The sequence below is a fragment of the Lepidochelys olivacea genome (genome assembly GCF_965140295.1).
Source record: "Lepidochelys olivacea isolate rLepOli2 genome assembly, chromosome: 6".
NCBI classification, from domain to species: Eukaryota; Metazoa; Chordata; order Testudines; family Cheloniidae; genus Lepidochelys; species Lepidochelys olivacea.
Genome location: NC_140416.1, coordinates 107,254,887 through 107,270,746, shown reverse-complemented (window position 1 = coordinate 107,270,746; position 15,860 = coordinate 107,254,887). Strand labels below are relative to the sequence as shown.

Sequence of the window (15,860 nt, the reverse complement as noted above, 5' to 3'; positions counted from 1 at the left end):
GCTTAACAGGTCATAATAATTTGATAATTTTCTTCCCAATCCTTGAACTGTGTTAATCAAATTATTGAAGAAAGAAAAAAAGACTTAAAACAACTACAGCTTTTAAAGACTGAGATACAAGCTGCTAAATGCAGTACTCTATACTGAAATTCACATAATGGTAATTGCTATTAATCTGACAATCAAAAGTAACTCTGCCCAAGAAGGTTATCTTAAACTGATTTAGGCATCTCTATCAATGTGACCATCAGGCTTACACACAGTACTCTTCAGGTTGCGAGCTCTTCAGTGTCTAATACAACAGTACCGTAATTTGATTAGGGCCTTTGGATGCTTCCGCAATGAGTTCATATACAGAATCTAAAGCCTATACAAGTGTTGCCATAAAGTCTCTAGGGATTTCAGCAAAAAAAAAACAAAAAAAACAAAAAAAAACACGCTTTCCTGCAGGATCTGAAACTAAAGTGTTGCAATATTGTGTAATACATAACACATGAAGAATGCTAGACTATTAAGGCAAATAACTAAGCTGTTGTTTGTAACAGAAAACTTTTAGCTTGACAGTATCCCTTGTTAAGATTTTGTCCAGATCTACTGACTGTTTACCTATCATTTGAAATCTATATGCTCCAGTGATAAAAGCACCATGGGAAACTAGTGTAGTTTTTCTTATGCAAATTCTGATCCCATAGCCAAAGAATTTGACAGCAGCTACTAAAAGTGAGCTTAAAATACTCCCTTTAGAAAAAAGTTGGTTAGTAACAATTTATAACAATTAGACAGCTCTGTAAATGATAAACAGCCTATTTCAAACAAATTTTGCATGCAAGTGCTTTGCCATGTGATCTTACAGATGGGAAAGATTAAGCAAAAAAGAGTGGCAGTTTTCTTTTAAGTTTTCACCAATCCAGAGCTTTAGTTTCTTTCTAGCCACCTATAAATATCTACACTTTGCATGAACAGTCTTAGTTTCAGTTAATACAGAAGTTGAGGCAGCCGGGGGGAGGGAGGAGAGAGGTAGCAATAATTCTAGCAGGGGACCAGGCAGGGTCAGGAAACTTGTTATAAGAGAGCCTTGTACAGAGTACTGTTACAGAGCACTGAGTTAGACCAGGCTGGCAATGACCAAAAGGCACAGATGCCCCATTCAACTCTCTATGTACAGTGGATTGTACGGTAATTTATTCCTGTTGCAGGGAACCACAGTCACTACACTAGAACAAATTAACAGTGTTTTGAAGAAACTATTTGAATGTGCCTTTTTTACTTATATTTGCAAATAGCCGACACCTTTTTGTGGGCAGTCTGAGGGGAATATCAAGACAATGCCCCCACTTGGCGCAAAGACCCCATGGTAGGGTAGAGTCAGGGACAGGCTGCACAGTCATTACTCATGCTGCAATTGTTTTGTGGATTGATAAGATTGAAAAGGGAAGTCTTCAAACTTGCAGTGCTTATCAAACTTCGTAAGTGCTAAGTTCTAAGACTTTAATGAAGGTCTATTCTATTCAAGACAAACTGGTAGCAAGGCATTTGCCAGGGTAAGGGTGCAACTGAACTTACTTGCAGGTTTTTCTTCAGACCAAATGTATGGCACAGTCTGCTCTGGTGAACTGCTCTCCAACCAGATACAGAATTGCTGTATTGAAAGAAATATTAATTATGATGCATTGTGCACGACACTTAGGATTCTATTCCAGCTGTAAGATCTTCAGAACAGGGACTTCCTACACACATGGATACAGAGCCAACCATTATATGGTCTTGATAGTGATGGGGGTGTTTACTGCAGCAAAAACCCCAAACAAAACTAAAACTATATACTGCATAGTCCACTTAAATAAAATGAAACTGTACACTAGTTTCTACAAAGAGGGGGAGACCGATCCATGGCTTAGGACACTAGCTTGGAAAAACTGAGGTTAGAATCCCTGCTCAAAATCTTCCTGTGTAAACTTGACAAGCCACTTAGTCTGTGGTTCAGTTCCCAACTCCATCCGTACCTCATAGGAGTGTTTGAGGTTAGCTACATTGTGAAGTACTCATACTATAGCAATGGGGGCCATGCAAGTACCCAACATAGGTCTAACCTAAATTTTGTGCAGTGACAGTGCTTAACCAGGATACTTGCCTCATCAGCTTGAACCTTAGAAACCAGGTCCTTAAACTCAGGAAGGCAGCTCAATCTCATCATAGCTTCCATTTGTTCAGTTGTAAGTCCACTGATCTTTGGGAGAGATGCTGTGCTGAGTACAATTTCTTTTCCTCTTAAGAAATGTTGGAATTCTGCATCATATGTAGGCTCCCTTAAATTAAAAGTAGAGTAGATTTTAGTCAAGTATCTGTCTTCAACTGAAGTAGTGGTTAACTTTAAGGCATCAAACACAAAGCTTTCATGTATGTAAATGGGAAAACTGAGATGCATCTCAAAAAGCAAAGATTCAAATATTTACCCAATTGTGCCTTTAAGTTTAATTCTGGCCAACAGCATAGCAAAGGTTATGTGATCCTGATGTAGCATGCCACGAGCTACTCTATTGAAAGCCACCTAGCGAAACAAAATGTAACAGGTTAGTTGTATTATAAAGAGCCTTAATCAGATTTCCACAGGACAAGACCCTTTGCTAAGTACAATGTCAATGAAAATTCTATACTGAACCTGGAAGAGGTCTTTTGTGATGATTGAGAGACGCTGGGTATGGTCTGTAATTCCCTTCAAATTTGGGTTCTCGTACAAGACATTATGATAGATATCCAAGAAAAATTGGAGAGAATACTGGTATAAGAAGTGTATCTAAAAAGAGTTAAAAAAGTTTAGAACTTATGGCCCTACTGTTTGTCAAACACTGAGGTTATTGCAATCCGTGACATACTTCTGTAGTCATAGCGGGAATTTAAACAATACAGCATGACTTTGGAAAAATGTTATGAGTACTGAATATTTCTGGTGGGAAGAAAGGGATTAAATTTGATACTTTATCTAACCTGTTTTAGTGACTCCATTGTGAAGTAGATACTACTGCATGCTGTAGAAAGTGGCAGATACTGCTGAGATACAGTCTCCACCTCTTGCATGACAATATCAGTCTCTTCTACTTTTCTGGTGACCTCTGCTGCTTCCTTCTTTAGGTTCTCCAAAGTAGTTATGATTGTGTCATCATCTAAAATACGTCCCTTCACTTCATTGAGAGCTTGTAGCAGAGATTTTTCTAACTGCCGCAAACGCAGTTGGAATTCACCTTAAGTAAAACAAATTGAGATCTGCGATCACATGCATTGCATATAACCTATAGAAACATTTTATTCTAGGCAGCTTGTCATACCTCCTATATGCTTTGAAACAGAACATTCCAAAATATCACATTCCTCAACTATAAAAATAGCTGTATATTAGTAAGAGAGACAGTCAAGTTTATTCTCTAATTAGGACTCATTTTTATGGTTTAATTTGTCAGAAACAGACCTTGAAGTTTAAGGAGGTCAGAACGTTTTTCATCAACGTCTGGTCTTTCAGCTTTCAGGACCTCATTCAGACACTGGCTCTGTAAACTACTGCGAGTTACTGTGAAATTGACAAACGTAACACGAGAGCAGAGATCCGGGGGAAATTCAACCTATCAAAATAAATATCAGGATCATTTTGTTGGCTTAATACATGTTCTGCCCTGCTGAAAGCTAAACAAATTTGTACGAGTTCCTTACGGTTGGATCTCTGGTGGAGAGGAAGATGACAAAGGATGGTGACAAGTCAATATCTTGGTCTCCCAGGGTAATAAGCACTCGACCTCCAGTTCTCCGGACTTCACGATTCAGCACAGGATTCAGAACTGGGTCATAGCTCTCCACATCCTAAACAGCAATACAATTGAGAGTAATGAAGAGAACAGTAGCTAAATGGACCTGTGCTGGAACAAGCTTGAATAAAGTTTGATCTGGATCACATATTTTCCCCGGCTTGGGAAAAGCTCTAGTAGTAATCCACATGAAGTTTTGGTCATGTGTGAAACTGTTAGTCCACTGTTATTCCCCATACAATAAGCTATACACAGTTTAATTTTTACTATCAAATACTATTCAGACATTTTGGATGATGGATTACATACCTAAGTAACATTTCCAGATTTGGCTCTCTTAATTTTGCTCTTTTCATTGTGTAGATATCAGATAAGTAGCACCAAGATGCCGCAATCAGAAGTGATGCTCCCATTGCTACAAATATTAGACCTGAATCCTGCCTCAAAGAGCTCACAATTTAAGAGCACAAGCAATAAGAGGGTGATGGAGATGGAGACTGACACCTTTGGAAAGTAAGTTAATCTGTGCCTCAGTTTTACCCATCTGTGCTACAGGAATAATTTAGCCTTATTTCTTAAGGTATTGTGAGGTGCTCGGATACTACAGGAATGGGTACCATCTCTAGACAGATGTACTTTCATACATTTGCGTTACTTTTTGTATTTTCATCAAGCCAATCTGACTTCTCCCATCTGCTCCAATCTAGCTATTTCAACACTATTTACTGTAGATATCCATAGAAGTGAGTTTTAAGATTTTTTTAGAAAACAGGAGCATTACAGATCAGTGTAGGGACTGTTCTACGCAGGAGGGATGGTGTGTGAAGAGTCACGGAAGGGGAGTGGACAGGCAGACTGGAAAGTGAAATCACCGGTGAAGCGGAAGGGGCACAATTGGTGACAAATTATTAAGTAGCAAGGGGCACAGCTGAGAAAGGCCTTTAAATTTGACCTTGATATGGTAGGAGAGGGGGAGCAATGTAGTTAGAACAACAGGTAAGGGAGATGATCTTTGCTACATTTTGATCCATTGTCTACACAAGGACCTTCATTTATTTAATTCCTGAAAAGCACAGAATTGCCAGAGTAGCAATAAAACTAAGCCCCAGCAAGTGAAGATTTCAAGTGTACTTCCTGGGAAATGTAACCACAATTTTTTTTTTTCTAATTTATGTAAACAAGAGACTAACCTGGACGAGTAGAGGGTTACCAAATCTCAATGCACTTTCCAAGTTCTTTCTGAAAGCATCATCCAAAAAGCTAGTACGAGTGATCTTACGGTCCTTGTATTCATTCATAATGAACTCTGTGGCTTGTCCAGAAGGATCAATGATCAGTGGATACCTAAGTTAATGAAAAAATATTTCCATCATATGATTGATTTAAGGCTTCCGATACAAGACATTTAGTCCACTCAGGTTGAGTTAATATTCTAAATCTTTTTTGGAGAATGTGGGCTCATGAAATGGAATATGGAGGATCACGGTCATTGTTTGGAGAAGATAACAGTTAATGATCTAACTAGATACAACTATCAAAAGGATACTTTAACATTTCAGTCAATACAGACTAACAGCTTCAGTTTGAGCTAAGTTGGTATAATAGTGAAGAACACTAAAAATGCAATTGTTTTGCTTATTTATAAACACAAGGGAAGGAGATTATTAAGACTTGAATTTAATTTGCTAATCATGGGTACTATGTAGATGCCAGACAGCGCTCAAAAATCTCTCAAGCATTTATATTCAGTTTGATGATAAAGTTTCAACCAAGTTTTCCTTTTGATAGGTGTGTGCAAATTCCATTGACTTCTGTGGGAGTTCTGTGCACCGATCCATTGTTAAGTTTATCCCCACACATTCTGTACTTATTGTACAAACGAAGTACCTATTAAACCGCTTAAGCATGATAGCGTTTTCTGTGCACAGGTCATCTGCAGGTAGAGAACTTGCTTGCCAGCGAAGACGCTCATCTGCATTGGAAAGGTATTCTGTCCTCGCAATGTCTGTACGGAACTGTAGAGTAAAACATTATTATTATTATTATTTGCCCAAAGAGAGCCCAAAGTCCGATCAAATTTGATCTTTATCTTTTGTGAACACCTTGTGATTTCCCCTTTACGAAACAGTAACTCATTACAATCAATGTTAACACGTGTGGTAGTCATGACATTAGTAATTGTGGATCAATCTTTACCTGGATATTTGCTTGCTGCAAGTGATGGGACCATGTAGTGAACAAGTTCTGTCGCATTTGCTGGTCAAAGTAACCAGCATAAGCAATAAAAGCTCCTGAAAGCAAACAGTCTCCTGCAATAGTGGACATCTGGTTCTTGAAGGTTTCACTTGTCTTCTCCCATCTTTCACGTTCAGCAGACAGACTCTTCAAGAGAGCTGTGCTACGGTTTACCTAGAAATTAAGGAATGGTCAATCTAATATATATCTATTCAAAATGAAGGCTCCCATAATTATTGCATTTGCAACCTATACGGAGAAACAAGTCTGCCCAACACACCAGCCTTTGGACCCAAATTTTCAGAATTATATATGTCCAGAAAACAATTATGAGTGCATGTACAACTCCGGAAGTTTGGGTGTTAGTATTCTTGGGCTGTGAATTTTACAGTTCTGGTAGGGGAAAGGGATAGAAGGGTTGCAAACATTTTGGAGAACAGGATTACAATTCAAAACGACCTTGACAAACTGGAGAATTGATCTGAATTCCACAAGTGAAATTCAAGAAGGGGGAAAAAAATCAAATGCAAAACTACAAAACAGGGAATAACTGGGTAGGATCTAGCTGGCTAGGCTGAAGAGCATCCGGGGGTTACAGTGGATCACATTGAGTATGAGTGAACAATGTGATGCAGCTGCAAAAAAGGCTAATATTCTGGAACATATTAACAGGAGTGTTGTAAGACAGACACCGGAGGTATTGGTCCCAATCTATACAGCAATCAGGGCTCAGCTGTATTACTGTGTCTAGGTCTGGATACCACACTTCAGGAAAGATGTGGACAGGTTGGATGAAAGGCAAAGGATGAAACACATTGAAAGGCAAACTGTGGAGTAGAGAGGCCATTAAAGCATTCTGTTTTAGAAAGGTATACAGAATGTTTGAAAGCCACTACTCCCACCCCAAAACAAAGAAAAGTTAGTAAAATGGACAAAATGGTACATTAAGTATTCTCACTTTTGCTTCAACTGCAGCCAGGTCTGCCTTAATTGCTTGAGCCTCTGAAATCAGCACTGCATACTCTTCCTTGTAGCGAGCAATACTGGCCTCGAGATCACGAATCATCTGTTCTACCTCATTAGCTTTCTGTTGATTGTCTTCAGCATCATCCTCCAGTTTCTGTAGTTCATTGCGGAGAGGTTCTACTCGTTTCAACATATCTGCATAATTCAGCTGTGAAACATGTAAACAGTCAGTTCTAGATACTTTCTAGAATGGAACTTACCATGTGACTTGGGACCATGCAAGTCAGCAAGAATAATTTTTTATGGATTGAGGGCATCCCTCAGGATTTTAGGTATTCAGGATTTCATTTTAAAAAGTTTAATTTTCTAGTCTTCTACTTAAACTGATTCACTATTCTGAGTCTGCAGGCGGCCTGGAACAGCCAGAGGTGTAAACTACACTCTTCATCTCACTGAAGTTCTTTGTGAAGCCTCCAGATTTCGATCAAATTAAATCATGCAGTGCAGAGACAATTGCCAGTGCGCTCTCTCAGGGCATGTAGGATGAAGGAAGGAGAGACACTGCAATGAGTCTGGAAGGCTAGAAGAGGGAAGCTTTCCCTTTGGGGGTAAATACCAAAATTACTTTTTCCTTTTCCCTGGGATTAGCTTGCCCCCACTGAAGGAGCCCTCCTGTTTTCCCATAACAGCACTCTACTCAAGCTTCTAAAATCCCACCTGTAAACTCTCAGCCAAAGCCTACACCCACAAATAACCAACCTGGCCTTTGGACAGGGCTAGATGAGATGCTGTCTGCGCTTGCCATTGACATTACTTCAGAACTAGATGCCCTACCCTAAGACAGACATGATCACCCTGCTCTAAAATATTCCCCACCCTTGTCAGGTGGGGGAAACGAGATCAAACCAGGCAACAAAAACCTGGTCTGTACATACACAAAACTGGCTACGGAGCAAAAAGACCAGCCACTAATCACGATTATGAAAACAGATATTTTCAACTGTCTTTTGAAAAAGTAAGTTAAGGGTTTCAATCATTACATAAAAGTTCTTATGATATGTACTGCAGGATCCTGTTAATCATGTGACAGTTACCCGAGTATTCAAGAACACTCAGCACCTTACTCTGCACGTTCACTTGAGACAATTTCTGTTTTTACCTCTACAATAGCAAGCTAGACAAGACGCCACAGATCTTTGAGTGATGGAAGTCTGCGGATTCTGAGTCCTTGCATATTTCCAGCACTGTAGAACTAGTACTGATCACTAGGTGTTCGATTTCCCACATAACACTGAAGCATTCTACATTGGCGTATCTACTGCAGAAGTTACCTGTGCAATTGCCCATTTTACCATGGGGCCACACGCTAAGGATGCTCGGTTTACGATTTCGTAATTGTAACTTGGATTTGACATGTAATTCTTCTTCATCTTTTCCCGGATGGAATCACTGCAAAAGAAGAGTTATGTTTCACACAGCATGTATGCAAGTATTGAAACTGTCAGCGCAGAATTACTGAGAGGAAGTTGCCCCTTTACTACAGCAGATAAACTAAAACCAATACCGTAGATCGTCAGTATTAAAGTTGACAATGAAAAGCTGCTGATTAAATTATATCTTTTTCCAGTCATTTGTCTCCTCACCAAACAAGAGACAGATTGATTCTAAAACCAGTTTTACTGCAGCAGGAGGGCTGGCCACTGCTCTTACTTCAACACGATGCTGCTTCCTTATACAGCTCACAGCTATTAAGAGAACGAAAAAAGTATTCAGCATGCAACAATCAAGGATTTAAGGCTACTGCTGGGAAATAAAGAAAGAAATTTAAGTTCAATTACTGGGAATAGTCTATATCCCAGTGCTCTGATGGCAGTATGTGCTACTCAGACTATACTTTAAAATTTATTTTAAGAGCAAAATTTAGCCGAGATGGATATCTGCTCCCTGATAGATCATCTTCATGAATATATGACAGAGTTTGATATTTTGTTCGCCGCATAAAAGGTGGAGATTCTGCATACGCACTGAGATTAATTTTGCTTTTTGTGAGGTAGAAAACAAACCCTATCACCACCAATTGTGACTACTAACTAAGACTTCTATTGTGGACATCTTGTGAACAAATTTCTTTCTATTCCCAGCAGTACCTCAGTACCTGCAGTTATTCACCTGATCTCCTCAGCAGAAAAGTTTACAATAGTTGGAATGAAGTTTTCCCTCATAATGATGGAACGTATCTGTTTCCAGTCAGTTGTACTTTCACCCAATAGTAGACAGATGGATTCTAGTGCTAGCTTCACTGCTGCAGGTGGGTTGGCCATAGAACGGACCTCTACCAGATGCTGCTTCTTTATTGATTTTACAGCTAATCACAGTGGTCAAGCCGGATCGATCAGGAGAAAGGAAGAGTATTGATAGGGGAGAAAAAGGAAGAGAAGACAGCAAAATAGTAAGACAGGAATTAGCAAATCTTCATTGAGATTGTTGAGAGATTAAGCTTCAGGTCATATCTAAAATGAATTAAACCTGTCTTGTGAAAACCAAATGCTTTCCACATTTTGAAAACTCTCCACCAGTATTCTCACTTGTGTGAGAGCAAGCTGAACTATCAGAAGCCTCCAAGCACTACTACAAGAGCAAGAGTTTGCACCTGGCAGCTATACTGAGTTCACAAGGTAAGGAGCCTAAAAACAAGGCTATGCCTCTACAGTGAGTGACTGTATAGCTAATCAAATAGTGAATTAGAAGTCCTTCCTCCTCTTACACAACCCACTGATACGCCATTGTAACTAACTCTTGAGTAAATAAGTTGTAGGTAGTATTTCCATTCACGATACTTCCTAGTGTTTGTTGACCTACTCCTGTTTCAGGAGTTCCTATTCTAATGTGGCCTGGTATACTGAAAGATACCAAGTAAATCTAGCAAAGCTTGACAAAAACAGTGAACCATTAAGACACTTTATTGCTCAAAAGTTTAATAAAAATACAGCTTAGAATGCAAGTCTACAGTAGCAATAATAGGACGTTTGGAAGCTCAGTAGTGCTAGTGAACCATTTTATTTCTACTGCTTCCACACTAAAGATTAAGATACTGCTGATAAAGGGAAGGACCCAAAGTTCACTGAAGCAAATGGAAGCATGCCCACTGACTTCAAGAGCCTTTGGATCAGCCCCAACCCCTAAAGGCAGGCATGCTGTAGTTATTTGTCAGTGCTGACTTACCATTCTGAGCTTCAATGACAGCAGGCTCGACTTTGTCTAGATCCTCCTTCACACTCATTTGCTTATCTGCAATTACTGCTTGCTGTTTGTGCAGCTGCTCCTGAATATCTTGGCTCATAACCTAAGAGAAAGATTGTGCAGCCTGTAATATATTATTTCTAAATATACTGCACATGTACAAAAGGTAAAGAAAGCTTTGATTTCACCTTTTTCTTCTCAGCTTCTTGCTGATCCTTCACCATTTTTTTCAGCTTGTCATTAGCTGCAGCATTCTTTTTTTCCAACTCCTGGCTCTTTATTCTCAAGTCCCTACGCAGTTCTTCCACCTGTCATGAATTGTAAGATTAGAGTCTATATAGACTAAACTCAGTTTTAAAACGTTTTAATAGCTCTAATTTTATTTTAAAAAGCAAAGTTTAAAGGTATGTACCTGGTCAACAGTTTCCTTGATCTTTCGAAGACCAACATTCAAATGCATCTGCTGTTCCTCCAGCTCACTCCTTTTCTCATTGAACAAGTTAGCATAATGGTTGATGAAGTCCAAGTAGTGACGTGGTGTGATGGCCATAGTTCTGCCTCCCCGTTTTGCTAGACGAGCATTAGCCTTTTCAAAGGAAAAGGATTTTGTCAAAAGTTTGTATATGTAGAAGATTAGGATTATAGAAGAAGATCTAGATTTTTTTTTAAACTCAAAACTGTCAGAGGGCAACGTTGTTGTACTGAACTTGTGTCAGTCTACTAGAACACGGCACTAGAGATCCGAGTAGCATGGCAGAACACACCTGATGAAGGGTCTGATGAACAAATACACAGCTATTCACAATAGCTTCCCGATGTGATGGCGGTTGTGGTAACTTGTCATATACAACTGGCATATAGTCTGGCACAATGTAGTTTGGCTTCTCAAGATCCATTTTGCTTGTAAACTCTTTGCCAACTTGGTACAGTGCTTCAGTTGACCAGTCTCCAAACCAGTTCAAGACACACCTGTAGACAGGACAAGACATACATTAAAGCCTCCAAAATTTCTTTTTTCAAGAGGGTATTAACAATATTCTTAATTAAAAAAGACAGACCTGAAGTTGTAGGTTAGTTCCCAAACAGAGTAAATAAGTTACCTGTTGAAGAGAGCTGGAGAAGTAGCTGCTCTGTCCTTCAGGCCCTCAGAAGATGGGTTCATGGTGAACACAACATGGAGATTGCGAATAACTTGACTGGTGAACCATTTGTACAATTCTTCATGGGAATCTAGCATTAAGCCTTCTTTCTGCGCTCCCTCTTTACATTGAGTCATAAGGGTGGCATATTCATCTCCTTCAAAGAGACCAGGAACCTAATCCAGGGAATAAGTATATTTTTCTTAAAGGCTTGATTTTTTTCCCTGCATAACTGCTACTTTATACACATTTACTCAAGTTACCTCTCCATTGGCCAGAAGAGTATTCATTCTCTCCAGGAATCCAGAATCCAGTACATTTGACTCATCCATTATAAATGCTATTTTCTCATTCTTGCAGCCAGAGCGTCTTAAGACCGTTCTCAGATCTTCATCAAAGTCTTCACCTGTGTATTTTCTATGAACCTATAAAGATTTAGCAATAGTTACTGATCTTTTTTAGCCCTTATCCTCCCTCACAATGACTTACGTTTATACATTTATCTTACCAAAGATAGAATATCTGTAAGACAACTACAAGTTTTAACAGTCAGTTTTTTTGCTGAGTGATTGAACCAAACCAACCTTTATTTGGTAAACACTTAAACCATTCATCCAAGCCACAAATCGTGAGAGAGTAGTTTTCCCTGCTCCACTAACTCCAATGAGAAGCAAGTGACCCTGAGGCTGGCGGAAGATTCTGAAAGAGATTGGTACTTCAAGTAAATTTATTGCTTGATAAATTGTGACTTAGCCACCACATTTCCAAGCCTCCTTTCCTTGCAAACTTAACCTGTATTATTTTTCTTTTTAGTACTGTGTCTGGTTCAGGGGCACACTGAAGTAACTATTGGCAATATTTCTCGGTCTACTGCTACAACGCCCCCTTTACAGAATGCCTCTCCCAAGTAGAACACCAGAACAAACTGGTGCTCCATTCCGGACTAGTCTGAATACAGATTTGTTTTATAATTCAAACTAGACAAACCCAGGAGTTGGAAATTCAGCTTACCGGTCAATTCTTAGCACATGATCCAAAACTTCATTGAACAGCACTAGTGGCACATCAAGTTCTTCCTCATAAAACACTTTCAGCCTGGCTTTTACATAGTCTCTCAGCTCTTCCTGATCCACTGGGATATAATCCTAGAATAAGGAGGCCAATATGTAAGCAAGAGATCTAACCGTCTAGAATTTAAGATTAAGGGAGAGATTATCCAGCACAGAGGGGTCAGCAGGGTGAGAAAGGGGCTGGAGTGACAAATTCCCAACTCAAGAATTGAGGAGGATCGCCACAGGGACCCCCTCAGACTCTGATGTAGTATGTGCCACGGGCAGGGCATGTAATGTTACATGCCATGGCAGCAGTGCCGCCCAGAATTTCTGCTGGCATCTGGGAAGTGGCTTGCACGATTTAGACAGCCCATTAAGACTCAAAGCTACCTTAGTCCCCACCCCACTCCCCTTTGGCTATGAGTTCTGTGCTGTGCCTCTTAGCAGTGCAGTTCAGACCTTCACCTTAAGTTGAAAAACTAGTTTCCACATCAGCTCAGATGCTGCACTAAAACCTGATGCATTTTCTATTTGTGCATCATGTCCGCAGAGCCATTGTAATGTAAGGCATCTAAAAGGATCTACTGATTACTTTAAGAGGCAATATAAGTCAGTATATTCCATAAGTGCCAGAAAATTCCCAGGTAGATCGGTATTTGTGCTCCTCCTTGGCACTTTTACCATCACTGCAAATTCCTGATTTGAACACACATATGGCTCAACTGGTTTGAGTTATGTTATCTAATACACTTAACATACATGCACCCCGTGTATTTTCATAAGTCTGAACAGACAGGAGAGCATTTAGCCAGCAAACACAGAAGTAGATTTATGAATACCTGCTTGGACACTGAAAAGCAAACCCTAAAATATTCAGAGCAACAAGCTTTACAAACCACATATTAGCATTACACAATTGTTTTTTTTAAGTCAGTTGCAACAGCTGAGGTCATATAAAGGACTGGTGGTGGTGGGGGTGGAAGGGAGGGTGTCTAAGGCCACGAACAGTTTATTGACCAGACACTATTGTTTGTTATGGGACGACTATAGGCATTTATTGTTTTGAAAGCATACAGCTAGATAGAAGATTGAGTATGCTTGTACTCCACAATCATACCACCTTGGGTCATACCTCAGATCAAGCAACTCAATGATCTAACACCACTTGGGAGACCCAGGATGCTAGGAAATGAAGCTTGTGACTCAGTGGGTGGCACTTCTCCTTTGAGTCATTAGTTAGCCAGTGTGGTTACGGACACCACTGGCTTATTTGTTAAATAAACCAAAAAGAACCTACATCTCCTAACTGCACTAGTCCAAGACCCCAGGATACTTTCTGGGATTGTTACCCTTGGTATTCTAGAGGTGTCCCTGTTTGGGTATATGCTCTGCCTTCAAATTCACAGTTCTACTCCCTTGATACCCAGACAGATTCTGCTGTGTGCTGGATACCCATCATGGCATGCTGCATCAAATGTGTTTGCTTACCAACTCCAAATAATTAGCAATCCTTATTGTCAAAGGTAAACTCTATCATAGCATGGACTCGCAGAAAGAAAAAGGAGTACTTGTGGCACCTTAGAGACTAACCAATTTATTTGAGCATGAGCTTTCGTGAGCTACAGCTCACTTCATTGGATGCATTCGATATAGCTATAGCTCACGAAAGCTTATGCTCAAATAAACTGGATAGTCTCTAAGGTGCCACAAGTCCTCCTTTTCTTTTTGCGAATATAGACTAACACGGCTGCTACTCTGAAACATGCATGGACTATGTTTAGCACACTAGAAGGAGTACTGCCTAAGAGAAGTGGTGGGCAAAGATTCACTCTCTTAATAGGATACTTAGTGTCTGCAACGGTCAATGGCAAGGCTTCAACTGAGATATCCCTCTTTACCTTTGACAGCCAATTGCTGTACAAGATGGGTCTGCTCATAGCTTTCTCTTTGTCTATGTTAGGGAAATGTTTCAGAGCTACCATATCAATGTTTTCATCAGTCCAACGTCTCTCCTCATCTTCCACAAGTCTAGTTAGAGAGAAAGACAGTTACAAGCAAGCATGCAACACCTATTAAAAACAGATATACGTGAAGTGTTTTAAATATCAAGTAAGGCAAAGGGTAATACTATTAGAACTGACCCATATTTACATCTACTTGCAACTACTTAGCAATGCAACAGACACTTTTCTTGCCCTGAGCTTAGAGAGGACTAGATTTCAAATCCACAAAAGGTATTACTCCTCATATATAAGCCTTTGAAGGTGGCACTTATTTTATGAACTTTAACTTTTGTTCATTTCTACAGCAAGCGCAATTTCAATTTGACAAATCCTGAAGATGTGAGAAGGGAGTAAGGGTGAAAATCCTTTCAGTGTAATCGTAACAATTTAAGGTCCAATATGGTAAAAAAAATCTCAATTTGATAAAATCCTCAAACTCAACTGCAACAATTAAAGAAAGGGGACTGAGATTGGCCAAGCCTTTTCAAACTATTTGTTTTTACCACCTTTAAATTTGAGGTGAACTATAATCCTGTGGTCTTCGTAGGCAGTCTGTACTTCACCTCACAAACCTGCCCATTACAACAGTTTTGTGCTCCAAGCAGATAAATGAATGAGCCAACCGTTTGAAGTTGAAATTACTGGCCAAAAAAAAAAAAAAAAAAGTGAGTTTGGCATTTGAACTACTTGAGAATTCTGCCCAGCTGAGCCCTTTTAAGTGTTTATACTTAATATATCTAAAAGAGCAATCTGGAATCAAATTAGAATTCAACTTGGGCCTCAATTATTTTAAAGGAAAGTCTCTGGAAAGAGTTGAGAAAAAGATCAATTTGTACTTTTAATACTATTTCCATAGTTTCTTTACCGGTCTTGGAAGAGACGCAAAGCTTCGTGTGCCCAAATCCTAATAAGGCCTTCAACAGGTAAGGTTTCTAATGGTCTCAAGGCTTCAAAGATACCTCTCACCCATCGAGTCATTTCACGAGGTGAATAGATGTAGTGTGGTTGTGTGTCTTGGGTGAACCTTTCCTAAAAATTCAAAACACTGGGTATAGTATCTAATGGGATAAAGTTGTGCAACAATAATTAACATGCAAACAATGCTTTTCATGTTCCCATCTCACAACTGCTAATAAAAACTGGGTAAGCAGGCCAAGACAAAAAGCACTGGGATTTATCTAAAGTGGCACAGTAACAAGGAAAAAGGACTAGTCAGAAGTTGGGATAGTGTGTAGAGCACGTTACCTGTGACATTGTGTAGAACTCTACCATGGCAGCAGTAAGAGGTTCTGCATATGTGCGGAGCGATGGGATAAGCCTCAGCATTGCACGATTGAATGTTCCATATATCTGAGTAAGGGAAGCCGGTCCAGGATAATCCACATACACCACAGGGACGTGGCGTAAAAATCTGAAAGAGGTCCAATAGCT

The 15,860-nt window shown here is 39.6% G+C and overlaps 1 protein-coding gene across 1 annotated transcript in view; it reads right to left on the bottom strand.

Annotated features, from left to right (window-relative positions):
- The window catches only part of LOC311521995 (cytoplasmic dynein 1 heavy chain 1), a 70,134-nt gene that overhangs the window by 13,183 nt on the left and 41,091 nt on the right, over window positions 1-15,860 (bottom strand). Inside the window, exons 41-64 of the mRNA XM_084630785.1 lie at window positions 15,675-15,840; window positions 15,295-15,458; window positions 14,325-14,454; window positions 12,386-12,519; window positions 11,959-12,073; window positions 11,638-11,799; window positions 11,336-11,550; window positions 11,000-11,204; window positions 10,648-10,821; window positions 10,424-10,543; window positions 10,218-10,338; window positions 9,165-9,360; window positions 8,327-8,444; window positions 6,988-7,203; window positions 5,991-6,203; window positions 5,682-5,809; window positions 4,985-5,138; window positions 3,703-3,849; window positions 3,464-3,614; window positions 2,986-3,239; window positions 2,660-2,794; window positions 2,454-2,548; window positions 2,132-2,306; window positions 1,564-1,639 (exon numbers count right to left, since the gene is read on the bottom strand). Of these exons, the coding sequence (XP_084486911.1) occupies window positions 1,564-1,639; window positions 2,132-2,306; window positions 2,454-2,548; window positions 2,660-2,794; window positions 2,986-3,239; window positions 3,464-3,614; window positions 3,703-3,849; window positions 4,985-5,138; window positions 5,682-5,809; window positions 5,991-6,203; window positions 6,988-7,203; window positions 8,327-8,444; window positions 9,165-9,360; window positions 10,218-10,338; window positions 10,424-10,543; window positions 10,648-10,821; window positions 11,000-11,204; window positions 11,336-11,550; window positions 11,638-11,799; window positions 11,959-12,073; window positions 12,386-12,519; window positions 14,325-14,454; window positions 15,295-15,458; window positions 15,675-15,840 (3,764 nt within the window). The remainder of the gene's footprint in view (window positions 1-1,563; window positions 1,640-2,131; window positions 2,307-2,453; window positions 2,549-2,659; window positions 2,795-2,985; window positions 3,240-3,463; window positions 3,615-3,702; window positions 3,850-4,984; window positions 5,139-5,681; window positions 5,810-5,990; window positions 6,204-6,987; window positions 7,204-8,326; window positions 8,445-9,164; window positions 9,361-10,217; window positions 10,339-10,423; window positions 10,544-10,647; window positions 10,822-10,999; window positions 11,205-11,335; window positions 11,551-11,637; window positions 11,800-11,958; window positions 12,074-12,385; window positions 12,520-14,324; window positions 14,455-15,294; window positions 15,459-15,674; window positions 15,841-15,860) is intronic.